The following is a 26,710-nucleotide window of genomic DNA, read 5'->3' on the forward strand; positions in this document are numbered from 1 at the left end:
TATGGATTTTTCTAGAAAAGGTGGCCACAGCTTTCATCATGATCTATAAGGAATTTAGGCTTCCACCTCTGTGCAGATTAAGTGCGGGAGACCAGGTAAGACAGAGGTGACTAGAGACTTGGGGAAGGCGGGCGCCCAAGAGGAGGGAGACAGAAAATGGCACAGGGTGGCAGGAGGGAGATGCCAGATCAGCCCTGAGCACTCCTCACACACCTGAAAGGCCTGGGATGCCGACGGGAAAGGATGGGCTGTTCTCTGCTGCCCTCCCCCGCCGTCTGGCCAGGGACACCTGGGAAAGAAAAGGCAAAGAGCTGAACCCTTCGTTGAACTCCCCTCCACCAAAGTATCTGTGGGTAGGGCCTTAAGAAGGGATGGGACCACAAATCACACGACTGGGCTATGGAACAAGATGGTTCAGCCCAGAGATGCTACGGGGGGGGGGGGGGGGTCGAGTTCAGGGGCCGATCAGAACCCTCCTGGGAAGACTCTCCAGAACAGGAACCGACCTGAGGGAACACGGTAGCTGGCAACTGACCCCATCAGATCCTGCCAGGACTCTTGGCGGCCCCCACGTGAGAGCACGGCGAGTGTATTAAAAGCTTAGAAGCTCGCACAGTTTGGAAAGCCCATCCCCCACCTGACCTCGCCAGCCACTCATCTCAATGACGCCTCCTGTGTGGGTCTTCTTGGCCCCCGGAAATATTCCCTCGCCTGGGCACTACCCTGCGGTCTGGGGAGACTGTGGGCTATCGAAGTGTCGGTCACTCCAGAAGGATGGACAGACGCAGGGACAGAAAGAGGGGCTGGTGTTCCCAGAGAGATCTCAGGACTCATTAATTGTCCCCAACCAGGCAACTCTACCGCTAGTCTTCAAAGCTCTGCGCCGGGAGCTGGGTCCGAGGATGGCGGGCGGAGGCAGGAAGAGTCGAGACTTCGGACTACGGAGTGGCGCCAAGTCAGTTACCGTAGGGAGCGGGCACACGGGTGCTCGAGGCAGTCCTGGAGGGCTGCTCGGGGGCGAGGCCGAGACCACTCCCTCCCACTTCCCCGACGTTATTTCCTGGGAGGAGTCGGAGCTCGCGGCTCTGGAGCCGAGAGAGATTCCCAGACCCCAGCTCCAGAGTATTGTGCGTCGGGGCGGGTGGTCCCCGACCGCGTGCTAGGATCAGGCCGCAGTGAATCACAGTCCTAGGACTGCAGAAAGCCTGGGACGACCTCTAAAGTCGTCCGCGGTCGTTACTGTACGTCGGCTCGTTGGTCTAGGGGTATGATTCTCGCTTCGGGTGCGAGAGGTCCCGGGTTCAAATCCCGGACGAGCCCGGCCTTTCAGTTTTGCGGAAAACAGAGCCCCAAGGCGGTTGTTACTTGGAACGGCGCTGAGGAGGCTGGGCTGGAAGGTGATCAGAGTGAACTGAGGGCTTGAAGGAGGTGTTCCGGGAGCTCTTTTGTTCTGAGTGGACACCCGGGTGGCAGGAAGAGGCTCGCAGCGCGCAGTCCTTCCCAGAGTTCCAGGAAGAGGGCAGGCACCTCTTGACATGGGCAAGACGCTCGCTGTCTGTTCCCCTCCTTCCTACTTGATGCTACTCCTCGGCCTCCAGAGCCTGCTTTCGGTTTGATTGATGTCCGTCAACTTATAGTAGTGGATGACAGTTAGTGAAACGGGTTGGGACCTACTTAGGATTATGTCTGGGAGAGCCCCAGGACTGTCAGAATTCAGGTCTCTGCAGGCTTGGAGGCCGTCTGTCTCTCGGTCACTCCTGCTCGTTTTCGCCCTTCTGGGGACTCGCGCTCAGTTATGGTCTAGAACATGCATAGGTTTGGGTCAGCATTTCTTACTGGACGGAGAGACAGCATCCGCAGGAACCTTGTCATTGGCACGCCGCGCTCGGTGAAGATAGCAGATCAAGCATTTGGAGCAAGCACTGTTTGTCTCATTCCTCGTTAGTATAGTGGTGAGTATCCCCGCCTGTCACGCGGGAGACCGGGGTTCGATTCCCCGACGGGGAGGAGGGCTAAACCTTTTGCACTAAATCTTAACTTCGGAAGTACCCATCCCGGGCCCTAGGATGAAGATAAAAAGAAGACGGGAAGAAAAAGGAAAGCAGAAGAAGAGGGATCGTTTGTCCTGACTCTCAAGCTCACATTCTAAATTTTATATTTGTTTTATTTCAAGTAACTCGTATTTTAAATATGTGGCTAAATTAATTATTCTCTGCATTCACTAGGTTTATTAGCCATTATTCTCGCCGTTCAATAAGCATATTAGACGCGTTCATTGACGATAATTTAAAATACACAAGAAGGCAAACAGCAAAACACTGTCACACGCGTAATTCGGCGGGGGGGGAAGAAAACTTTAAGTCTTTATGCGTTGGCCGGGAATCGAACCCGGGTCAACTGCTTGGAAGGCAGCTATGCTCACCACTATACCACCAACGCTTCGTTTTTGCTGCTACTTATTGAAGTTCATAAATACTGAGTTAGGTCTACAGGGTCGTGGCTTGAGTGATAATGAGTCAGGGCCTAGGCGAGGAACGGACGAAAGCGACACCGACACAGAAGTAACGAGTGCAGTGTGCGAGGCACTCACGTGTGAGCGGCGCTTGGCTCTCGGCACTGCCATTGAGCTCCAGTCACCACGCGAGGGACTGTTTGATTATACCCAGTCTACAGACGAGGAAACAAAAGTCAAGAGAAGCCAAGTAGGGGAAGAGCTGGGATTAAATCTAAGATTTATCCAGGGCGCCAGATCTGCACCAACACTTTATTAACCCCAAAAATAAATCTCAAACCCATGAAGTAATTTCTCTGTTAAGTGAGCTCAATGTGTACCGAGGTTAAAGAATTGGGCCTTAAACCAAGTGCGTCTAAACCCAATTTGTCCAGAGGAGGATGATTAATCCCTTAGTGCGCGCGCATCTAGCCCACTGGCGGCTCGGAGAATGGCTCTGACAAAGGGTCGGGCGGGGTCTGAGAATAAAACTCCGCCCCTTGATGCTGATGATGCATCTGTTCACGAGGTCCGTCGAACGGCGGTTTCGAGAAGGCCTCGTGGCGCAACGGTAGCGCGTCTGACTCCAGATCAGAAGGTTGCGTGTTCAAATCACGTCGGGGTCAAAGGGTTATTTTCGGGAGCTGGATAGTTTTGCAAGTGAGATTCTTTTTCGGGAAAGAAAGAAAAGAATCTTGTGTTATTATATGAAAAAAAAAAAAAAGGAACCTGAGTGTTTCTGGGATTTTTTTTCCCTAAAGTATCTGAGTTTTCTACTAAAATACAAATTTTGGAACTTTTATTTTCATCTTACTGTTTCCATCAAATCAACCAATTAAATAATAATACCTTTAATCTCATAGATATTTTAGATATCTTAACACAGAAATTGTTCATAACCAGTCACCAATTCTTGTTCCGAAAATGTATTTTGGGGCAATAAATGTTCTTTATTGAAAAGATGTAGCAATAATGAATAATTTTAAAGTAATAATGATAATTCATAATCCTCCTAAACCAGTGGTTTAATTTTTGGCAATTTAAATTCCACTTGCCAGGGGTGTCCATAATCTTGTACTCCAGTATTTTCACTTATCATTGTAATAGGAATAGGATTCTATTATCTTTATAATTATAATTTTAATGAACATCTGACTTCAAGGACAATGCTGTAAGTTATTAAGCAATTCTTCTAAAGTTAGACATTCTTGTTGTCTGGTGGTTCTCTGCATTTTTTTCTCATTATTTAAAGTGTTACCATGTACATCCTTTTTTTTTTTTTTTTTGGCCTCTGCTGAATTTGGTCTATGACATGAATTCCTGAAACTCCAGTTTCAGGGTTAAAAGTTCCCCTTAGCTAAACAGCTAACTGCACTGCTTTTGTTACTTTTTCAACTAAAAGCGATTTTCTTTTTTTCTTTCGTTTCCTCTCTTTTTAAAAAACAATTATGTTTCCATTACCGTGTTCTTGTATTCAGTTCAATTTCTTTTTTTTTTTTATGGCTTTAATCATCTCTGATGTTCCCTCCATGCAGTAGAACATTGGGTATTACATACAAATATTTTGTATTTAATTTGCATTACATACAAATATTCTCCAGACTTCACTGCCGTCACTAGAAGCCCAGAGCTATGTGTATTTTTGCTGCTTCTGGTATATTGAAAAAAAAAAAAATAACGAAGAAATTTAAGCCATCCACTCCACAGGCCTTGTCTTTCCCAGTGGGGAATTTCTTCCTTGACATCTCTTTCCTTAACTAATAGCGCCTTTGTTAGTGTCACAGGCTTGGGCTGCAGGAGAGGAATTTGAGCCGTCTCACCACAGCGCACAAAGCAGTCACCCACCCAGGCTAGAATCTGTGCCTCGCCTTCCCCTCCTCTCCCTAGTCCCAGGACCGCCTTCCACCAGAGTGGTCACTGTGTTACATGCGTCAAGACTGAGGCTGACAGTCTGCCAGCCTTTGTTACAGAAGCCAAATGTGCTCGATTTGAGAACCGCTGATGACTTAGCAAGGGGACAGCTCAGGAGCGTTGGTAACCTAACACGGAAGGAGTGTGAAGCTGGCAGTCGGTAATCCTGCATCCCCACCTCGGTGTCCACCCAGAACAGGGCCCCTTTAAGGAGAAACAAAATAGTAATTTTCTCATTCTATCTTTCCTTATACATTAACAAAAATTTTATTCGAGTATAGTTGAGTTACAATGTCATCTTAGTTTCTGCTGTACAGCAAAGTGAATCACTGATATACATATACATATATTCCACTCTTTTTTAGATTCTTTTTCCATATAGGTCATTACAGAGTATTGAGTAGAGTTCCCTGCCCTATACAGTAGGTCCTTATTAGTTATCTGTTTCGTATATAGTATCGTGTATATGTCAATCCCCCTTCCCCCCCAACCATGTTTGTTTTCTACGTCTGTGACTCTATTTCTGTTTTGTAAGTTCTTTTGTATCATTTCTTTTAGATTCCACATATAAGCAACATCATATGATATTTATCTATTGCTGCACTTTTTTTTTTTTTTTTGGTCACGCTGCCCAGCTTTCAGGATCTCATTTCCCTGACCAGGGATTGAACCCAGTCCAGGCAGTGAAAGTGCCGAATCCTAACCACTGGACTACCAGGGAACTGGGAGACTTACTTTTAACTAGTCTGTGTAAATTTTATCATGTTCATGTATATGTAAAAACCAATACATCAACAGAATGGATAAATCTCACAAACATAATGTTGAATGAGAAAAGTCAGGTGCCAGAGAATATATACTGTGTGATCCCATTTGCATAAAGGTAAAAACAGGCAAAACCAGTATGTGGGTTAGAAGTCAGGACAGTGGTTACTCTTGAGACGGGGGGGAGTGACTTGAAAAGAAGGCTGGGGGTCCTTCTGGGGTGCTGGTAATATTCTGTTTCTTGATCTGGGTGCTAGTTACCCAGAGGTGTTCAGTTTGTGAAAATTTGTCCAGCTGGACATTTTCCAGTATGTACACTTCAATAAAACATTTTACGATGCATCAGAAGTGTAGTGTAGAGGCTTCTTGTCCCGCCACATGGGCAGGGGCACTGTCCCTGCTGATCCAGTCCCTGAGGATGCACACATGGACCTGGAGGGGGCCTCAGGCCTCAATCTCAGTGGCAGGGATGTTTGGTCCAGGCCTGCAGTTTGTACCAAAGATGAACACTTGGGCTCTAATGGCCAAGAGCAAACCCCAGCGATGCTGTTTGACCTGGGAATGCTCAGGAGGAGTCTGGATGGAGGAGAGCAGCCAGGTCTTGATGCACCTACTCAGCTCATCAGCGTTGCCTCAGGTTTACCTTGAGGAGGACAATTTAGTGGGGAGACATGGGGAGTATTGGCTAGGCTCCTCCAACAAGGCCCTTCCAGAACCTTCTGAGTCTACTACTCCTCGTCCCTGGAAGGGGCTTATTGGCTGACGATGAGAATTCATGTCTTGAAATTTCTTTGTGGGGGAGGGGAGAGAGGGGAGAGGGGGAGGGGGGACTTCCCTGGTGGTCCAGTGGTTAAGGCTCCACGCTCCCAATTCAGGAGTACCGGGTTCGATCCCAGGTCAGGGAAATAGATCCCCTCATGCACGCTACAACTAAGACCCAGCATAAACAAGTAAATAAATTTCTTTGGGGGATATTCCATTATCAGAAATAAAAGGACTGACACGTGTGCCTCACACACATTACAGTATCCCAGCCATCCAGCCTGACCTTTGGAACACGCTACATTCTGACCCTTCCCAGTCACTGGAAAATTCAGCTCTGGGAGTAGAATAGTGACAATTGCCCCTCAAGGACACCTCTCAATGTTCCTTGGCCAGTAGCCAGAATCCCCAATCTAACAGGAACTGGGAGGCAAAAGCAAAGCAAGAGGAAAGAAGAAAAGAGTTAGACCTGGAGGAATTTGCTCATTTCCACCTTTATAAACTTGGGGAATCCCTGCGGGAGAGTGGATGCTGAGCTTGCCTCGCCGAAGAGAACAGGCCACAGTTTTGGATGGGGCTGCACTGGAGGTAGATTGCTGGTACTCAGCGTGGCCCGCAGACTGGCGCCACTTCATGAACTGTTGCTTTTATGTCCGAGATGAGTATAGAATTTGAGAGCTACGTATTTAAAAACTCTTACAGCATCTGTCAGAGTACTTTTATAAACGTTGGTTATAACCAAAAAAAAAAAAAAAAAAAGCGAGCTTGTTATTTATTTATTTTTTGTGGTACGCGGGCCTCTCACTGCTGGGGCCTCTCCCGTTGCGGAGCACAGGCTCCAGATGCGCAGGCTCAGCGGCCATGGCTCACGGGCCCACCCGCTCCGCGGCATGTGGGATCTTCCCGGACCGGGGCACGAACCCGTATCCCCTGCATCGGCAGGCGGACTCTCAACCACTGCGCCACCAGGGAAGCCTGAGCTTGTTATTTTTATATTTTTTAGATTTCATTTTTCAAGGAACTCATTTTTATTGTATTTTATAAAAGTATCAATCTGTGATGGATTGACAATAATTAAGGCTGGTTCTTCCCTATAGATCGTTTGAGGAGCACTGGGGTAAATAACAGAGATTTTGTTCACTAACTGGAACAGGCAGCTGATAGTTGCCTAGCTGCTAGAACAGATAGGTTTTGTTTTGCTTTGTTTTTTTGTGAATAATACAAATCTCAATTTTATGCTGGCCCATCAACTATTCCTGAAAGGCCAAATGTCTTCCGACATAATGTGCAAGTGGGAATTTAAAGACTCCGGGGGACAGAGATACTGTGTGGGATCTAACAGGCATATCCCACCCATGCACTGTGTCCCTGACAGGCTCTAGAAAAGTCTCCCTTCACTAGATTATGAGGCATAAAGTATACTGCAAGCGACAGGATTTTTATAAAGATCTTCATTAGCTAGTCACTCTATGCCAAATATGTTGATAAAGGCACTGAAATTGAAATGGGCTCCTTGATCTTGGGAAGCAGGGTTGGGCTGACCCTGAGTGAAAACAGCACTGTACCTCCAGTGGCACATGCCTATTTCTACCACCACACCCCCGATCTGCTTTAACTGTAGGGGCTGGAAGAGATACTCACAGTTACCAGCCTCCTTTGCAGTACTCATGTGACACAGTTCTAGGCAAGGAGATATCTACTGGGAACTTTTTTTTGGGGAGGGCTACTCCTTGGGGCTTGTGGGGATCTTACTTCCCTGACCAGGGATCAGACAGGGTCCCCTGACAGTGAAAGCACCGAGTCCTAACCACTGGGCCGCCAGGGAATTCCCATATTGGGAACTTTTAGAAAGGCTTCTGATTTTCCTGATAGAAGAGACAGAGACTGTTGGAATCCATCTTGCAATGGGAAAATGTTAAGAGAATCACGGAGAGGCCAATCCAGACCTCTAACATTGTTCAGTTCCTGAGCCAAACTATCTACTTTCTGATTTCTTGTTATGTAAGAGAAAATAGATGTCTACTGTTTATGCCAGTGTTAACTGAGTTTCCTGTTACTTGCAGCCAAAAGCATTGTGAACTGATCTAGAAACCCATTAGGACTCATTTCATTTACATCGGGGTGAATCATATGAAATTGGTATTTTCTGTAGGTCAGAATGATTGACTGTCAGTAGTTTTGCATCATTCAACCCAAATGACTACAAACACTCTAGGTCTGTAGATGTGTGTCAGTTAGTATGCTTTTAACAGCAAATAACAGAACTCTTAACTCAATGCATTAGAGAAGGAAACCTGTTGGGTCATGGAAGGAAATGGCTGAAATAGGCATCCAGACGTTCAACATTGTCATCAAGTTCTCGGGTTCTTCCCAGGCCTCTCTTCTGCCTTCTACAATGTCAGCTTCGTACTCAGCCTGCTCCCTGCAGGAGCACCCCCACCAGCAATGCAGGCTATGTGCTTTCTTGCCCAGTTCCAGCAGGAGAAAAGGAGCTTCTGTCCAGCATTCTGGGCAAGAATCCTAAAATTCCCACTAACTGACTCACTAAGGTCACATGCTTATCCCTGAACCAGTGACCATGATCCCAGAATAAAGGGTGTTGACTGGTGTAAATCAGACAGGGTCCACTCCTGGACCTGGGATGGGGTCAGCTTCCCTCTCAGACCCACAAAACTCTAGTTGCTTTCAGGAAGTGGGAATCGCTGGGAGAATGGATGCTGGCTAGATAACCACAAAGTCCTCTACAACGTGTCTCCATCAAGTTAGCGATTTGGGGCTGGCAGCAACAGAAACCAACAACACAGAATGGGGAGACAGGTGGTTCCCTAAAGCGAAGTTAGAGTCTTATTATTAGAAGAAAGATGAAGGGTGCTGGACAGGCAGTATTTACAAATATCCACTAGTTATTTCATAGAAGGTCCCAAAATCTATTTATTTAACCCAATAATGAAATTTGGCGTTGGAAAGAGCAGAGAAGGGAGTGCGGCAAGAAGGAGAAAAGTGAGAGTGGGTCCAAGCAATTTGGCCTCGGTTGGGGGACCTGCAGAGAAAGGTCCTCTGGTAGAAAATTCTTATTAGGAATATGAGTAAAAGACTCAAAGAACAAAATAATAATGACATAAGAATAAACGCACATGGACTCCCCTGGTGGTGCAGTGGTTAAGCATCTGCCTGCCAATGAAGAGGACACAGGTTCGAGCCCTGGCCGGGGAAGATCCCACGTGCCCCGGAGCAACTAAGTCCATGCGCCATAACTACTGAGTCTGCGCTCTAGAGCCCACGAGTCACAACTACTGAAGCCGGTGCCTAGAGCCCGTGCTTCTCAACAAGAGAAGCCACCACAATGAGAAGGCTGCGCACCAGAAAGACCCGATGCAGCCAAAAAAACAACCCCCCCCCACAACATTGTAAATCAACTGTATTTCAATAAGGTATTTAAAACTTAAAATAATAATAATAATAACAATAATAATAGGGCTTCCCTGGTGGCGCAGTGGTTGAGAGTCCGCCTGCCGATACAGGGGACACGGGTTCGTTCCCCGGTCCGGGAAGATCCCACATGCCGCAGAACAGCTAGGCCCGTGAGCCATGGCCGCTGAGCTTGCGCAACGGGAGAGGCCACAACAGTGAGAGGCCGGCGTACCGAAAAAAATAAAATAAAAAAAAAAGAAACACACGTGCAAACGAACAAGCAATAAAACTTGAATAGAGAATCTGACTTAGTATATCAAAGGTAGCATTTAAATTCCCTTGGGAATGGTGCAGTTTGTTTAACAAATGATGCCGGCATAACTGGCTCTCTGACAAAAAACAAAGTTAAACCCTAGTTCATACAAGGATAAATTCCAGATATATCGATGACAAATTTTAAAAACAAAACAAAACAACAAAAAAAACCCATGAGACTATTTCGGGGGTCGACGGAAACTTTCCTAAGCCGGAACCCGAGCTGCTCCGGCGCTCGCATTCCACCTTTTCCATTGGGCCCCTAGGGCTACGTAATGGGACACCCATCCAATGAGGACTGGGCATGGGCGGCGCGGTCAGCCAATGGGGCCAGGGCGGGAGATTTGAAAGGACCTCTGCGTGGGCGCGGCCGGGAAGGTTCAGTTGTTTCCCAGCCGCCAGGGAGGTGGCTGTGCCGCCGGCTCCAGGTGAGCTGTCCTCCTTTCGGGGGCCTTGCGCCGGGAGAGGTCAGGTGATCCGGCAGGTCGGGGGGTCCGTTGGGCGGGCCCGCACGCACTCTGCCGGGCTGCTGGTTGCTCTAAAGTGGAGAGAGGGTCCTGGAAAGGGGTGAGGCCGGTAGCAGGGCTGGGGCAGCGAGGCGAGCTCCGGGATGCGCCCTGATGAGGCCAGCTTGTAAACCTGCTCCCTTTCACCAGCCCCAGACAAGCGCTTCCGGCTAGATCTGTCCGACCCCTCACTCTCTCTCTCCTTTTTTTCTGCTTCTCACGGCTCTGCTTCTCTTCTCTGCCCAGTTCCCTCCCCCTTCCCTTCTAAGGATGGCCCAGAAGGAGAACGCCTACCCCTGGCCCTACGGCAGGCAGACGGTAAGGGCTTTCCCACTTCCCCTCCCCCCACCCGCGTGGCGAGGTCCCGCTTGCAGATTTGAGGTCCTGCAGAGGGCGATCCTCTTACCACTTTCTTCCCGGCTTTGCACTAGTTTATGGGCCCCAGTCTGGTCACTTGTAGCCACATCCTATCAGGTGCTGCCAACTTGAGTTTGACCAGCCTGTGAGGACCTCTGCAGAGCTGAGCCTATTTGTCGCATCCAGATGACATCTGGGACTGAGCAGGCAGGGTCTGGCCTTTTGGCCATGATTCCCAACCCTTGTCCTGAAAAAATAGACTAGGCAGGAAATAGAAATAGACTCTGGAAGAATTTAGATACGTTTATAAGTTTAAAAGGTCCAGGACAAGTCTAAATTAAGAATTTAGAATTTATTCTAATGACTGGTGTGAAGTAAGCATTCAATGGCTTTATTTTCCAGTTGTCCCAACACCTTTCACTGAAGAGTCTACCCTCTCATTTGAAATGCTACCTTTGTTACATATATTAAATTCCCACATATATGTGGATCTATTTCTGCACTCTATTTTGTTCAACTTGCTTATTTGTAAATTCCATGCTAATATCACTGTTTGCAAACAGGTCTGTAGGGGCACTGAGGCTTTCTTCCTCTCTTGGCTAAAGAAGAAAGAAGGGGCCCTGCATGGGCTTTGCTCTCTGTTTGCGGGGCTTGAGTATCCTGGGGGGGGGGGTCCGTATGTCCCCTTGTCCACCAGCTGCCTCCCTGGTGAATCTCTGAATGAGGCTGTCAATAGTGGAGGCTGAATGAGAAAACATTGTCATGCCCACACTGGTCACTCCTAAAAGAAAGGGGTGTATAATACTCAGAAGTTGAAAGTGAAAAGTGGTCCAGGGCCGTTAGAGTAGCCCTCAGTGTCCTAAAGCCTGTTGTGGCAAAGGGGTAAATACTGAGATTTGCTGAACACTCAAGGCCACAAGGACCTTATCTGAGACTTAACAGACTGAGCTTAGGGGACCATGAGAATACCGCTGTGCTAAAGCTCCTTGAATTTTGTGTGTTCATTACCCCAGCCTGTACTGCCCCCTGGGGTGGGGCACTGGGTAAAGGAGTGGTGTTATGGACAAGACTTTGAAGGTTGGACAGCCTTGGGCCTGAGAATGTGGAGTGGGCCAGGGCCAAAGAGGTGAGAGGTTAGGTGTGAGGGTAAGTCCCTATCTTAGGCTGACTTAGGTTGTTTATTAATAACTCATTTTCTATGGGGCTCTGAGCAGAGTCTTCGGGCTGAGTAGGAAAATTGTGGTCTCAGTGTTCCTCTTTGAACTGGGGATTGGGTAGGTGGGTGGGTGGCTTTATAGCAAGTCCTGAAATGCTGCTTGTAGCACATTCCAACCCGGTCACTGGGATAAAGGCACTCTCAGAGCTCCCCCCTGGTCCTTCTCAGGCTCAGTCTGGCCTGAACACCCTGCCCCAGAGAGTCCTCCGGAAGGAGCCTGTCACCCCCTCTGCGCTTGTCCTCATGAGCCGCTCCAATGCCCAGCCCACAGGTAACTAGGACAAGGGGAGGGCATCGACCTGAGGGGACTAGGGTCTGGGAAAGGTGGATGGGGATGAAAATGTCAAAGGATGGCCTCAATTTCCCTGTTCTTTCCTTAGCTGCCCCTCTCCAGAAGGTGGTGGAGAACAACAGTCGGACCCCAAACTTCTCAATGTAAGCGCCCCAAGCCTTGGGGTGGCAAGAGAGGGGGAGGGACAGTGAACAGGTAGGAAATGGGGGAGGTAGAAGGTAAGGGCAGGAGGAGTAGGGAGGCAAGAAAGCCTGATCCATCCTCAGCTCCCCTGGAAGAGAAACAGGGCTGCGGGCAGGATGGGCTGAGGTGCAGGGAGAAGGCAAACGCCTCAGGGGCCCGACTAACCGGTACTCAGCTGCCTACCACCCCCCACCCCCCCTCCAGCAGGCGTTCCTTCACAATCGACGACTTTGAGATTGGGCGTCCTCTGGGCAAAGGCAAGTTTGGAAATGTGTACTTGGCTCGGGAGAAGAAAAGCCATTTCATCGTGGCGCTCAAAGTCCTCTTCAAGTCTCAGATAGAGAAGGAGGGTGTGGAGCACCAGCTGCGCAGGGAGATCGAAATCCAGGCCCATCTGCAGTACGCGGCAGCGCCCTTCGAGCCACAGTACCCCTGGCGCCTCAACCCCCTGCTCCTCTTCCAATCCCACCACATCCGGACTGTCTTCTCTGCAGCTGTGGTCAGGCAGCCCCAAGGAGCTCTCAGTCCTGGCCAGAGCCTTGAACCCAGAGAGCTGCGTCCAGTTCCCCCTTAGCACCGCCAGCCTGGTGTCCCCTGCCTGGCCCAAGCCTGACCCAGTTTGCTGCAGTGGGACCTGTCATCTTTCCCATTTCCTTATGCCAGGATACAGCCTGATGCTTCCTCTGTCTCCTCTCCCAGGCATCCCAACATCTTGCGTCTCTACAACTATTTCTATGACCGGCGAAGGATCTACTTGATTCTGGAGTATGCCCCCCGGGGGGAGCTCTACAAGGAGCTGCAGAAAAGCCACACTTTTGACGAGCAGCGAACAGCCACGGTCGGGGCGGGTGGGCACCTGGGGCACCGGCCGGGGGCTGGAGGCTGGGGGGACGCTGCTTGCAGCCCGGGGTCTATCCTTGTCTGACTGCCTGTCGTTGGCCCCCCAGATTATGGAGGAGCTGGCGGATGCTCTGATATACTGCCACGGGAAGAAAGTGATTCACAGAGACATAAAGCCGGAGAACCTGCTCTTGGGGCTCCAGGGAGAGCTGAAGATTGCTGACTTCGGCTGGTCTGTGCACGCCCCCTCCCTGAGGTATGGTGGGCCAGGAGGCCGGCCCTGGGGGTGAGGCTGGGGCATTCAAAGTAAAACCACTCCAGATCTTGTTACCCAGAGACATTCTGGGTGGTTCTTATGTAAATATACAGACACAGCAATATCTTTACAAAAATAGGAGACTCTCTGGGGACTCCCTGGTGGTCCAATGGTTAGGACTCCGCGCTGTCACTGTTTTGGCCCGGAGTTCAGTCCCTGGTTGGGGAACTAAGATCCTGCCAGCCACGCGGTGTGGCCAAAACGAAAAAAACCAAAACAGGAGACTCAGTTTTGCCACCCAGGTTTCTCACTTGAAATATATTGGGACCTTCTTGCCATATCACTGAGAATACGCCCACGTCACTTTTTTTTTTTTTTTTTTTTTTTTTTTTTTTTTGCGGTACGCGGGCCTCTCACTCCTGTGGCCTCTCCCGCTGCGGAGCACAGGCTCCGGACGCGCAGGCTCCGCGGCATGTGGGATCTTCCCGGACCGGGGCACGAACCCGCGTCCCCTGCATCGGCAGGCGGACTCCCAACCACTGCGCCACCAGGGAAGCCCCCACGTCACTTTTAATGCCTTCATAATAGTGCATAGTAGAGATGTCACCTGATTAATGTAAGCAGGATGTGCTTGATGGACATTTGAGATTTTTCCTTTAATTCTAAGGTGAACATTGCCCTCATATCTGATTATTTTAACACACAGCCCTCAGTGTGGAAACGCAGAGGCAGTGTGTAAGCCCACCTCTGGGGCTTTAGTGTATGTCTTCGCCCCACTCCTACCCCAAAGGCTCCGTCAGAGCCTGGTTGGAACACTCCCCTGGCACATCCTGGGGTCTCTGGGCTCCCTGTCAAGCTTCAGGGAAAGGAGAGAAGGTCTGGACCTGGGATCCCTGCCCACTCACCCCCACCTCCAGGAGGAAGACAATGTGTGGCACCCTGGACTACCTGCCCCCAGAGATGATCGAGGGGCGCACGCACAACGAGAAGGTGGATCTGTGGTGCATCGGAGTGCTCTGCTACGAGCTGCTTGTGGGAAACCCCCCCTTCGAGAGTGCTTCCCACAACGAGACGTATCGGCGCATCGTCAAGGTGGGAGGCTAGCCCCGGGTGTGTGGTTGGGGTCTGTGCTGGCCCAGGGGCCAGGGGCAGGGAGTGGGCATATCGTGGTTGTGGGGCTTACGTCACTCGCCAAATAAAATGGGCAGTGAAGGGAAAGCAGCCAGGATGAAAGCTGGGGCCCTCCTTCTCCTTTACCTCTGCAGGTGGACCTGAAGATCCCCCCTTCCATGCCTGCAGGAGCCCAGGACCTTATCTCCAAGCTGCTCAAGCATAACCCCTCAGAACGCCTGCCACTGGCTCAGGTCGCAGCCCACCCTTGGGTCCGGGCCCACTCCCGGAGGGTGCTGCCCCCCTCTGCCCTTCAGTCTGTCCCCTGAACTGTCTCTGTTATTTTCTCAGTTGTGTCTGTATGTCTGTGTATGTGTAGTTAGGAGAAGGGGTCCCTGGCCTGTTCCCGCATCTGTCTTCTACCTCCTCTTTATCTAATAAAGGCTGAAGCTTTTTGTACTGATGAGTGTAGATGTTTACAGGCAGAAATTGCTGTGAAGGAAGCTGTCACCTGTGGGGAGGAGGCGGGGGAGTTGCCCATGCCGGGTGCCAGGACTGGCATTGCATCACTGCCCCTGGGAGCACCCTGCCCTCTCAGCTCTAACCCCCACCTGGTCAGCTCCACCCCACCCCCAAGTCTTTTCTTTCCCCTGCTCTGACTCCCAGACCTGGGGATGCTGGGGGCTTCAGCTCCACTCTGCTACGCCTGCACGCCAGCCATCTCTGCCCACCTTCTCTTACTACTTGCTCTTAGTTGACCTCTATTCTTTCCCTCTTCTGGTTCACTCCTGCCGACCCGGGAGCAATTGAACATTGTTGTACCCAGAAGTTGTTTGTTTTTCCGCTTTGATGAGGCTCTAGCACAGGAGTGAATAGAAGCAGTCATTGGTTCCTAACCTAAGGTTTAAGGTTTCACTGCTAGATACATGATGCTTGCTGTAGATTTTTAATACATGTCCTTTATCAGGTTGAGGAAGGCCTGGTCAATTCCTAGTTTGCTAAAGGTTTGGGCGTTTGTTTCGGGGTCAGCCGCAACAGCATGCGGGATCTTAGTTCCACGACCAGGGATCGAACCCGCGCCCCCTGCAGTGGAAGCGTGGAGTCTGTTGGGGTTTTTCTGAATCAAAAATAGGTGTTGACTTTCACCTAATGCTTTTTTGCATCTGTTGATTATTTGCTCTTTTAAGCCATGTGGTGAAGAACATCAATAAATGTTTTTATTTTCATCTCAGTCACTCATGCTATATTCAATTCCTAGGGTTGCTGTAACAAATTACCACAAACTCGGTGGTTTAAAACAGCAGAAATGTATTCTCTGACACTTCTGGAGGCCAGGAGTCCACGATCAAGTTGTCTGCAATGCCATGCTCCCCTCAAAGGCTCTAGGGGAAAGTCCTCCCTTGCCTCTTCCAGCTTCAGGTGACTCTGGGCACTTCGTGGCTTGTGGCTGCATCACTCCAGTCTCTTGCTTGTGTCTTCACACAGCCTTCCTGTCTTCTCTCTTTTCTCCTCTGTGTCTTATAAGAACACTAGTCATTTGATTTATGGCTCACCCAGATAATCCAGGATAATATTGTCTCACGATCCTTAATTACATCTGCAAAGACCCTTTTTTCCAAAAAAACATCGCATTCATAGGTTCCAGAGGTTAAGACACAGACATATCTTTTTTGGGGCTACCATGCAACCCACTACATATGCCCATAGATTAAAACAACTGAACGATGTTATAAGGCTTAAAAAAAGCCCAAAAAACCCCTAGAGTCTGCCCATTTCTCTCCCCCCACAGACAGCCTATTCCAAATCCTTTTATGGGTTTGTTTTGTTTTTGGTGTTTACCATGTATTTCCAAATCACAGGCTTCTGTTGCTACTTCTTAAGTTTTCAGTTTTAGGCTCTATCTATTGTTTTCCTGCTACAAAATGTACAGGTTTCATTCTTTCACTCCACTGCCACCATACACATGTGCATTCTCTGTCCCTACATCCTTCTGATGTAGTTATATCAAAATTTTGGTTAGATTTATTCGTTTGACAATACTTATTGAGTGCTTTCCACAGTCCAGGCACTGTTCTAGAGGCAGGGGAGTGAATAAATAAGAAAGAAAAAAAAAAAATCCTCTGAGCTCAGGAAGGTTGCAAATCTAGAGGATCAATGTCAGTATCCAGTGTGTATGTTATGACCATGAGATGCCAGCCAAGCTGTCTCATGACATTCTATACCTTTCTTTTGGAATAGATGCCCCTGAAGTCAATAGCCTGTGTTATTTTCTTAGCCCCTCTGAACAGATCACACCTCCAAATTCTCCCCCAGCCTGAGCACTTAAAGTTATCAACATTCATCAGTTGGGCCTTCATTGCATCATATGGGCCTGAGATGGAGTATGAAAGGTAAAAAAAAGCCCATTCTTAGCTCATAGGCCATATAAAAATGGGTGGAGAGCTGGATTTAGCCCACAGGCCATATTTTGCTGACCCCTAATGTAGTGGACACTGTTTTGCTCCCCCATAGCCCCTCCTCCGTCCTCCATTGTGTCGCTGCTACTTCAGTTTGGAGGGAACTGACCCACCTCTAGCTCCAGGAGGGGCATAATTGTTCTAACCTAATCAGTCAATTCTTCAATCACCTTGCCAGAGTGATTGCTTCCAAATCCTAAGTCAATAAGACATGGTATCACCCTGACCAAAGTGACTAAATTGGGCATGTGAACCAGTTTAGGCCAAGGAGATGTGACGAGAGATTAACTGGGGCTCCTGGGAAAGATGCATCGGAAGCTAGTCCTTCCTCCCCTTCTGGAAGGTATGGGAGTATATCAGCCAGGGCTTCTGGTTGCATGCAACAGAAAACAATTCAGGTTCATTTAAGCTGAAACAGACCTTATTATGAGCATCCTGGGTAATTCATGGAATCTCTAAAAGGACTAGGCTTGGAGTCTACACAGTCAGGAAAAATTCCACTGCAGAAGTGGTCCAGTAGACCATGGTGGAGCCTGAGCCATGTGCTAGGGAATCTGGGAAAGTGCCTGCTTGGTATTCCAGCTTTTGTAGTGGGAGATGGGCTCTGCTTAATGAGGTGGGAGAGTCCTCAAACACTGGGATTCAGATCCTGGGAGGCCCAAGAGAATGACAAACAATCGCAGTTATGGACTGAATATTTTTGTCTCTCCAAAAATTCATATTTGAAGTTGAAGCCCCAACTCCCAATGTGATGGTATTTGGAGATGGGACCTTTGGAGGTAATTAAGTTTAGATGAGGTCATGAGGGTGGGGTCCTCATGATGGGATTGGTGTCTTTATAAGAAAAGGCCAGAAAGCTAGCTCTCTCTCTCCATCATATAAGGAGACAAGAAGGTGGCCGTCTGCTAGCCAGGAAGAGAGACCTCACCAGGAGCAGAATCAGCTGTCACCTTGGACTTACAGCCTCCAGAACTGGGAGAAAAAAAAATAGATTTTGTTAAGACACCCGGTTTATGATATTTTTTTATAGCAGTTCAAGCAGACAACTATAATTCCCAAAGAATGACAAATGACATAGTGCCACCATGAGGAAGCCCACTTGGGATAAAGCTACTCCCTTGGGAAGAAACCAGGCCCTTTATGACAGTGTTAGGGCACTGAATGCAGGCTTCTCTGACACCTTAAGACCATTATTGTATGACAATAAATTCCCCTTGTTTTTGTTTGTTTGCTTTTGTTGATTCAACTTGTGTTTTCTGTCACCTGCAGAATACAGAGCATCTGCTTGCTGAGGAGTAAAAGGAAGACAAGGACGGGGGTGTCATTCCCAAAGAGGGGGAGAAGATTACAGTAGACCATTGGTCTCATGCTGTATTAGTCAGGGCTCTGGGTGCAAGTGATAGAAACACATCTTGAATGAGTTCAAGCCAGAAAGGGGAAATTAATGGCCTAGGGTCATTTAATTAATAAATATTTACTGAGCACCTACTATACGCTAGGTACTGTTCTAAGCACTGGGGCTACAAATGAGAACAAAACCGACGTAAAGTCTTACCCTCATGGCACTTACATGAGCAAGTAAGCAAAATGTATAGTATGTCAGATGGTGATAAGTGCTCCGGAGAAGAGGTAGAGAAGGAAGATGGGGAATTGCTGGAGAAAGTGGTTGAAATTTTAAACAGACTGTAAGGGGAGGCCTCACTGAAAAGATAACATTTGAATAAGGACCTGAAGGAGAGAAGGGAAGGAGGAATATCCAAGGTGAAAATTTTTCTTGGTAGACCCAGCCTCAAAAAAAGGGGAGGGCGGGAGGGGAGTTGCAAGAGCAAGTGTAAAGCCCTGAGGGGGCAGCATGTCTGTCTTGTCACAGGAGCTGTGAGGAGGCCAGGGCGGCTACAGCAGGACCAGTGAGGGGAAGAGAAGGAAGAGATGAGATCAGAATGGTACCAGGGCTCTGAACTTCAGGGCCATTAATTTATTGAATATTTTACGTAGTGGCAAAATCACATACCATCCTCCAAGAGGAGAGAGACTCAGACCTGGAGGGGACAGGAGACAGAGAACAGAGTGCCAAATACACAGGAAAGCCCTTAAAAGCCCGCTTCGCTGTCCACTGTGAGTCGTTCTGGGCAATTCATCTGCTCGGTCTGTTAGCCGAGGACGACGGAACGAACCATTCAAGCTCTGCTGAGAATTCTGGTTTCATCCTTCCTGATCAAATAGTTGCGGTTGAATCCCGACGGTCCAAGCAGGATATACTACTTCCATCCCCAAAACCTCCTAGGAACCCCAATTCTGGTCCGCACTATAAGTGTTTGTTAAGCAGCAATTGTGGGCGTGACAATTGTGGGCGGAAAGAGCCCAAGCCCCGCCCCCGGAGGACTCCGTTATTTCAGGATCTTCACCTTTAAGATCTGCCCCCTCAACTTTTTGAAAGGGCGGGGCGACGAGCGTAGCTGTCACCTCCTTCTTTCCACCCCGCTGGTTCTCACGTGCGTTCAGTCGTTCAATAACAGCTCCTCTCCTGGGACTTCCTGGTTGCCGGGACCAATCAGAGTGTTCTTCCCGTCCTGACCATTGTGAGCCCAAGGCCAATCGGCGCGCCTCTACAACGCCCCTTAAAGGCGCCGCCAACGCCTCCTGAGCCGGGGCGAACCAATTCCTTGGCTCCTGCCCCCAACTGCAGTATGGAGTCGCCCCGGGGGCGGCCTGGGCCCAAAGCAGGCCTTCTAGCTCTGGGAGAACAGCAAGCCGCGATCTTCGGCGGCGGCCCGGGCCGAACGGCCTCTGAGCCGCCCTCAGGCCTCCGGTTGTCCGAGGAGGAAGAGGCCGAGAACGTTGGGGGCGCGAGCCGCCTCCCCAGGGCGTCCCCGAAGACTTCGAGCTGCAGCTTCGTCCACCCGCCAGAATGGGAGGCTCCGGAGGAAGAGCCGGGCCGCGGAGGGACGCCTTCTGGGGCAGGGAGCAACCGGGGGGCGCCGGGTCCCGAAAACGACCCGTATGCGTCCTCCCGGCGCAAGGACCCTGAGGACAGGCCTGCATCCGAGGGCGTCTGCCGTCGAGGGAGCCCTGGAGGCGGCGGGTTGGATGTTGAGCAGGAGAAGGAAGACGACGAAGAGGCGGCGGCAGCCAGCAGGGCTGGCCGTTCCTTCTCCAGCCGCCTTCAGGACAGTCGCAGCCTGGACGGGTTGAGCGGGGCGTGCGGCGGCGCCGGGTCCTCAGGGGGTGCAGAGTGTGGCGCGGGCGGCGGGCGGCGCGCCACTATATCCAGCCCCCTGGAGCTCGAGGGCACGGTGAGCCGCCACGGCGACCTCACCCACTTTGTCGCCAACAACCTGCAACTTAAGATCCGCCTGAGCGGCGCCCCTCAACCCCCGCCCCCTGCCCCTGCGCGGCCCTGTTCGGCGCCCCCACCCACTCCGGCCATTCCTCCCATCGACCCCGACGTGCTGCGGGACCTGGAGAGGCTGAGTCGGGAGCTGGGCGGCAGGGTGGACCGTCTGCTTCGCGGGCTGGGTGGTGCGGTGCAGGAGCTGACAGCGCTGAGCGTGGGCTGCATCCAGACCTACCGTGATGCCGTGGACTCCCTAGGCGAAGCTGTGGACATGAGCATCAAGGGCATGTACACCCTGCTGGCACGCTGTGAGGAGCTGGAGAGGGCTCTGCAGCCAGTTCAGGGACTGGCGCGCCAAGTCCGGGATATCCGACGCACCCTGGAGGTGTTGGAGGCCCTGTGCAAGTGACCGGGAGGGCAGGAGAGGCCTGGCAACGCCAGGGTCCAGCAGGATCCTAAGGACTCTTCAGGGAGCCCTGGTGGGACCTGCCCGCTGAGGGGAGGCCTGTATATTGGAGGCTCTTCCAGATACATTTAGTAGGCCCGCGACCACTACCTGGGCCTTATGCAGGTGTACACGGGGAAGTTCTAAAGCCTCTCCTGGTGGGTGGGGTTGATGCTCTGCTTCTATTCAGTTGGCCATCTGCAGCTACCTTGTTCTCCCAACTCTCTTCCCTAGTTAGAGCACCATCTCTGGGAAGCCAGGGCTTTAGGTCTGGGCTTGGGAGACATGACTGCCGTATGTTCTCAAGAAAGGAGAACAGGGGAGGCTCCAGCCCCACTGTGGCCACCCTGACCTCCAGTGGTCACATCTCAGGTGCCAGGGGCTGTGGGAGCTTGAGCCACAAGCTTGGCCACACACCATGCAGACAAGGATGCACACTTGCAGATGGATAACCCCCTGCTTCTGCCCTCTGGCCCCCTGCCCTCGCACTTCCCCAGCCATAACCTGGGTGGAGCTAGAAGGAATGTATTGCATGGTAGAGGGGGTGAGTTGGGAGGGGTCTCACTGCTCTCAGGGTTCAGACAGAATTGTTGCTGGGTTTGAAGCCCACCTGTTGTGGAGTGTTCTAATCAGTTTTGGCTTTCTGAGTTTTTGTGGAATTAAAGTGCTGCTGCTGCTAAGGGTGAGACTCTGTCTGTGTGGGGTTAAGGGATTGATGAGCCAAAGGTATGGGCATGAAGGTCAGTCTTTCCGTGGAGTTTTCTTGGGGCCGGTGCTGCGAGTGGGGTGGGGGTCCCAGGCCACATGGGGAAGGATATGGTTCCTGCTCCTGAACAGCAGAACGGAGGGGAAATGTAAGACACAGATTTGGGCTCAGAGACCCAGTAAAAGCAGAATCAGAAGCAAGGTGATCCAGAAGAGAAAGGGAAAGGGTCGTCTTCTCAGTTCCTGGGCAAACTGGACATCTTGGCTCTGGAAAGAGTGGAAACACTTGCTAACTCCTTTCTTGACCCCATTTCTCACACTCTGCTGATCAGTGCCATATGTATGGTCTGAAACAATCTTTGTTACAATCCCGGACAGCCTTCCATTTACCGTCACATAGTAAATTCCAGGAGCCCCCCGTTATGGTCAGGAGATTTGGAAACAGAGATCACAGAAAGAGATCCAGTTTCCTTAAACTTTTCTGCTCTCTCAAGACACTACGACTCGGAAAGAATTTAAGCACGTTTCTCTTTGGGGTGTGAAAAGTTCCGGTATTAGAAATGCTCCACAAGCCTTCCCTAAGCAACAAGAAATTAGCAGTACACATTTTTAAAATGTTACGTTACTGGCCCGTACGGGGATCGAACCCGCGACCTTGGCGTTATTAGCACCACGCTCTAACCAACTGAGCTAACCGGCCAGCTGACAGGGGCCTCGAAAAAATAAATCTATGTAAAATACAAATTACTGATCAGTCCTCTCTTCAGGAAAATTTTAAAATGGGTAAGATTTTGGGGGGAGACAGGAAAACAGAATACGAAAACGGAATCACTTATCGTTTCGGGAAGCAACATCCAAGCCAAAACATTGACAAGCACAATAATGCCACTATGGTGCTTGGCGGCAGATCGAGGTGCAAACATACAGCTTAAGACTGACGACATGCACGTAGCGTTGACGCACACAACCGGAAATAGAAAAGGCCGCCTGATAGCAACTAGCAGATTCCCAAAGAGCTGTGGAAAATTATGTATATAAGCGCCAAATGCCCACAGCTCTTTCCTTGCGGTGTTTGCAAAAGGTAACTGATACCTTCGGAGGCACCGCTGGGATTCGAACCCAGGATCTCCTGTTTACTAGACAGGCGCTTTAACCAACTAAGCCACGGCGCCCGACTTATATTGTTTTCCACCTCGTTTCCCTGGCCAGGTCAGTTCTATGGCAGGTGACTGAATGCCAGGGTGCCTTCCTCACCAACCTTTGGCCGTACTGGAAAACAGGGTAGAAGGGACGAAATCCGCGGCCGCAACCGAGAGAGGGTGAAGGGGCGACACAGAAATTGAATCCTGGCAGACCGAAGGTAAGAAGAGAAATTCTTGGATTATAAAAATCGAAGGCAGGCTACTGCAACCGCAAACCGACGAGGATGGGATTCGAACCCACGCGTGCAGAGCACAATGGATTAGCAGTCCATCGCCTTAACCACTCGGCCACCTCGTCCACGAGCAAGTCGCTTAGGATCTCCTCTCTGGGGTCTGGACTCTTCTCAGAGTAAGCGTGAGCCCAACTACGTCGCGAAGGGAGGTGAGTCCCGAGAAATCTCGCCCAGCGGCTCGCAGAGCTCTGGTTACCGAGCGACCTTCTAGCTTGCGCCAGCGCCAGACCCTCTGGGTTGAGCGGTACAGAGCGTGCGTCAGTCCTCAGGAGACCCGCTATCGGCCCAGATTTACAGTACCCGGATCTACCACAAAAACTACCGCGACATCATTGCGCTCCCCCGACGGGGCGACTTCGAGCCGGGACCCTCCCCTTCCGGCCCCTAGGAAGAGCTTCTTTTCTGACTTGCGCAATGGGGCTCCAACCGGGTTGAAAATGAGAATAAAGAAAAGTGAGCAGAACTTTACAAAGAGGGAAGCTGACCCCGACGTGATTTGAACACGCAACCTTCTGATCTGGAGTCAGACGCGCTACCGTTGCGCCACGAGGTCTGCCGCCCGTAGGTTTGGACATGTCCCCTTATGGCCATTGGACGGTCAGGCTGACGGGTCCCGACGATCGAGGCTCAAGAGCCGAGGGCCTTCCGAAACTTCTAAAATCCCGCGGCGTGGTGCCTGCGCTCTCCCTCCAGCATCGTGGGACCCGCAGGGCCCGCCGCACCCCGCAGGGCACGGCTTTGCGGCCTCCCGGCCTCCTGCCGACCAGCAGGCGGCCCAGAGCTGGTTCCCTGGGGGACCCTGAGCTCACAGTCCAGCGGGGACGGACTGGCACAGAAACTTGTGGAAGGACGGATACCAGGCAGAATGTGGTGGAGCAGTGCCAGAGCTCCGGGCGCGTAGGGTCAAGAGATTAGCTCCCCCAGCGGCGGTCTCCTCCCGGGCTGCACACTACAGTCGCCTGCGGGACCTTCCAGATAGCCAAGCACAGGCCCCAGATTTGGAGATTCTGATTTAAAGGTGCAGGGTAGAACCCCGGCATCGATAACTGTCAATTTTGACAATTCCGAGGAATCATTTACCTACAATGAAATGCACAGATCTTAAGTGTTTATTTTGGTGAGTTTTGACAAAGAACAAAGAAAGAAGACCTTTCCTTCACCCTAGAAGGTTCTATCATGTCCCTTCCCAATCAATCCCCGCCGCTCCCTTCCCAGAGGCAACCACTGTTCTGATTTCCATCGCCATAAATGTAGGTATCTTTTGAAGCTCCCCAGGTGAGCCAGAGCTGGGAACTTCTGAAGAGTGATACCAGAAGCTTGCAGAGACCCCCCATTTGCTTCTTGAAGGGTAAGAGGAGTTCAAGGGGCCAATATGGTGAAAGAAGTCAGGCTGTGTCTCACTTCTTCCAAGCCAAATGCCTGCACTTTTTGCATTAGGGCCATCCCGAAAGTTATCAGAGACCAGGGACAGGTCAAAGCCCGCTGAGGAGCCTGGCCTTAATTGACTTGGCAACATCTTTTAAGAGCCTTCTCCCTTGGTTGTCAGGACACTGCTGTCTGCTGATCTTCTCCTAGCCTCTCGCCCTCCCCCCTAGTCTCTTTTTCTGTCCTTTTTGCTAGGAGTTTTGTCTTGTGTCCTCATGCTACACACCTTCCCTGGAGTCAGCCATCACCCGTGTGCTGAGGACTCCTGAATCCCACTCCCAATCCCAATGAAGCCTCTGGATTCAGATGTCTAGGGCCTGCTGGACACCTTCACTTGACCCTGTCATCCTTCTGAAACCCCGCACCTTGGGTGAGACTGGAATCCAGTCGCACCTCAGATGGGACTCAAATCCACAATCTCTCGCTTAGGAGGGGACTCAAACCCATAGTCTCCCAGCTGAAACTGCACACTTCCTCTCAGGACTTATGCAGCTCAGGTTCTTTTTGTCTCAGCACAGAAGGAATTCAGCAGGAAGCAAAGTGATAGGTAAGAAGTAGATTTATTGAGAGAGATACACACTCCATAAATGGAACGTGGGCCATCTCAGAAAGTGAGAGCTGCCAATATATAGGGTGGTTAGTTTTTATGGGCTGGGTAATTTCACACGCTAACAAGGAGGATTATTCCAACTATTTAGGGAAGGGCGGGGATTTCCAGGAATTGGGCCACCACCCACTTTTCGTACTTTTATGGTTGGCCTGGGAACTGCCATGGCGCCTGTGGGTGTTATTTAGCGTATGCTAATGTATTACAGTGAGCCTATAATGAGGCTCAAGGTCTTCTGGAAGTGGAATCTTCTGCCATCCTGGACCTAGTTGATTCTAACCATTTTATGTCATATCCTCAAAGACTATGTCATTCTTTTTTATTTATTTATTTATTTATTTATTTATGGCTGTGTTGGGTCTTCGTTTCTGTGCGAGGGCTTTCTCCAGTTGTGGCAAGTGGGGGCCACTCTTCATCGCGGTGAACGGGCCTCTCACTATCGCGGCCTCTCTTGTTGCGGAGCATAGGCTCCAGACGTGCAGGCTCAGTAGTCGTGGCTCACGGACCTAGTTGCTCCGTTGCATGTGGGATCTTCCCAGACCAGGGCTCAAACCCGTGTCCCCTGCATCGGCAGGCAGATTCTCAGCCACTGCGCCACCAGGGAAGCCCTATGTCATTCTTTTAACGGTTGTGCCCTGCCCCCTTCCCTCCTGTTTCACCATCACCTTCGGGTTCAAATACTACTTTATTGGCTGGACCCCCAAGGCCAGGTGCTTCTTAAGCATGTGGGTCCCGGAACCAGGTTGCCAGCGTTCATAATCAGGCTTTGCTAATACTAGTTGTGTAACTTGAGCTTGTTATTGAACCTCTCTGTATTTCAATGTCCCTACCTGTAAAATAGTAAAGATTAAAATAGTAAAGATTAAAATAGTAAAGATTATAGTAGATAATTATTAGAACATGGCTGGTAATCACCACTCAATTATTATGGTTGTTGTTATCATAACTCTCTAGTCCTTGCATGATTCTTCAGCCACTGCCTCCTCCCGTCCCGTGTGACAACGCTGCTGCCTTATTTACAGTCACCTAAACTCACCTTGGTCACAGCTGTCTCTGTGTCACTGTCCCTGGTATTGCTTGATGGTCTTTCTGAAATGGAGCAGGACCCTGTGGGGCCCTCCTGGGCACAAATTTTCCTTGTGCCCTGTTTCCCCATTAGCAGGAAATAGGCTTCATTCAACCTCCCTGACCTTCCCTGGTTACCAAAAGGGCAGATTCTAATAGTTGCTAATCAAGGAAGGGAGGGAATGTAGAAACAAAGGAGGAGCAGTCAAGAAACAATAGTGCAGCAGCATGGGGCAGGGTCCTGGTTCCTCCTCAAGGAAAGTATATAACAGTATATCTTTGAGCTCATCTGAAGGAACAAAGACCCCCACCCAGATGGAGGATGGTAACTTCAGGCTGAGCACAATATTACTGGAACACCGCCCTGTTACCTTACCACCAACGAATCAGAAGAAAGTCTGAACACAGTGGAAGATAACAAAGACTACGACCCCCTCCCCTAATGATTACCTGCAATTAGCTTTCCCTATCTCCCTTTAAAAACTTTCATGGTCCAGCAGAATCTTCAGAGTTGGTTCTTGGACGTGAGTCCACCTTCTCCCCAGGTTGCCGATCTCCTGAATAAAGCAAGCTTTCCTTTCCAGCCAACACTTATCTCTCAAGTATTGGCTTTAGCCAAACCTGAGTTCGGCAATATTCTCAGTCCTTCTTTACCTGGCTGACCCTTATGTACCCCTCCAGACTCAACTGAGAAGCTCTCTCTTCCCCAATTCTTCCCCCACCTGGGGAAGGAGGTCCTTCCTGTGTCTCCTCCAAGGTAACACTTAAAATGCCGCCTTTTAATTTTTTGCCCAGTTGTTTCCCTTACTACACTCTAAGTTAC

General features: G+C 50.2%; 2 protein-coding genes and 8 non-coding genes across 18 annotated transcripts; 5 read left to right on the forward strand and 5 right to left on the reverse strand.

Annotated features, from left to right (window-relative positions):
• Nucleotides 1–1,248: 1,248 nt before the first annotated feature.
• TRNAP-CGG (transfer RNA proline (anticodon CGG)) lies at nt 1,249–1,320 on the forward strand. Its single transcript has one exon. It is a non-coding gene; the product is annotated as a tRNA-Pro (tRNA).
• Nucleotides 1,321–1,935: 615 nt separating this feature from the next.
• On the forward strand, nt 1,936–2,007 carry TRNAD-GUC (transfer RNA aspartic acid (anticodon GUC)). The gene has a single exon. It is a non-coding gene; the product is annotated as a tRNA-Asp (tRNA).
• A 360-nt stretch (nt 2,008–2,367) lies between these two features.
• On the reverse strand, nt 2,368–2,439 carry TRNAG-UCC (transfer RNA glycine (anticodon UCC)). Its single transcript has one exon. It is a non-coding gene; the product is annotated as a tRNA-Gly (tRNA).
• A 606-nt stretch (nt 2,440–3,045) lies between these two features.
• On the forward strand, nt 3,046–3,117 carry TRNAW-CCA (transfer RNA tryptophan (anticodon CCA)). Its single transcript has one exon. It is a non-coding gene; the product is annotated as a tRNA-Trp (tRNA).
• A 6,842-nt stretch (nt 3,118–9,959) lies between these two features.
• Nucleotides 9,960–15,646, forward strand: AURKB (aurora kinase B). 9 transcript variants are annotated; one of them, XM_067714511.1, is made up of 10 exons: nt 9,997–10,083; nt 10,408–10,479; nt 11,903–12,005; nt 12,115–12,169; nt 12,414–12,635; nt 12,909–13,047; nt 13,157–13,305; nt 14,223–14,397; nt 14,571–14,668; nt 15,438–15,646. In XM_067714511.1, exons 2-10 carry the CDS (start codon nt 10,432–10,434, stop codon nt 15,466–15,468), a joined length of 1,020 nt encoding a protein of 339 aa, XP_067570612.1. In that variant the 5' UTR covers nt 9,997–10,083; nt 10,408–10,431; the 3' UTR covers nt 15,469–15,646. The 9 variants fall into 9 exon arrangements, with proteins under 9 accessions (XP_067570617.1, XP_067570612.1, XP_067570608.1 ...); XM_067714507.1 differs by having other exon boundaries at nt 14,571–15,646; XM_067714509.1 differs by having other exon boundaries at nt 12,414–12,608; nt 14,571–15,646.
• A 3,830-nt stretch (nt 15,647–19,476) lies between these two features.
• On the forward strand, nt 19,477–21,330 carry BORCS6 (BLOC-1 related complex subunit 6). Its single transcript, XM_067714293.1, has one exon. It carries the CDS (start codon nt 19,559–19,561, stop codon nt 20,612–20,614), a length of 1,056 nt encoding a protein of 351 aa, XP_067570394.1. The 5' UTR covers nt 19,477–19,558; the 3' UTR covers nt 20,615–21,330.
• A 651-nt stretch (nt 21,331–21,981) lies between these two features.
• On the reverse strand, nt 21,982–22,055 carry TRNAI-AAU (transfer RNA isoleucine (anticodon AAU)). The gene has a single exon. It is a non-coding gene; the product is annotated as a tRNA-Ile (tRNA).
• A 398-nt stretch (nt 22,056–22,453) lies between these two features.
• Nucleotides 22,454–22,527, reverse strand: TRNAT-AGU (transfer RNA threonine (anticodon AGU)). The gene has a single exon. It is a non-coding gene; the product is annotated as a tRNA-Thr (tRNA).
• A 246-nt stretch (nt 22,528–22,773) lies between these two features.
• Nucleotides 22,774–22,855, reverse strand: TRNAS-GCU (transfer RNA serine (anticodon GCU)). The gene has a single exon. It is a non-coding gene; the product is annotated as a tRNA-Ser (tRNA).
• Nucleotides 22,856–23,271: 416 nt separating this feature from the next.
• Nucleotides 23,272–23,343, reverse strand: TRNAW-CCA (transfer RNA tryptophan (anticodon CCA)). The gene has a single exon. It is a non-coding gene; the product is annotated as a tRNA-Trp (tRNA).
• Between the last annotated feature and the right edge of the window lie 3,367 nt (nt 23,344–26,710).

The sequence above is a fragment of the Pseudorca crassidens genome, chromosome 19 (genome assembly GCF_039906515.1).
Source record: "Pseudorca crassidens isolate mPseCra1 chromosome 19, mPseCra1.hap1, whole genome shotgun sequence".
Taxonomy (NCBI): Eukaryota; Metazoa; Chordata; class Mammalia; order Artiodactyla; family Delphinidae; genus Pseudorca; species Pseudorca crassidens.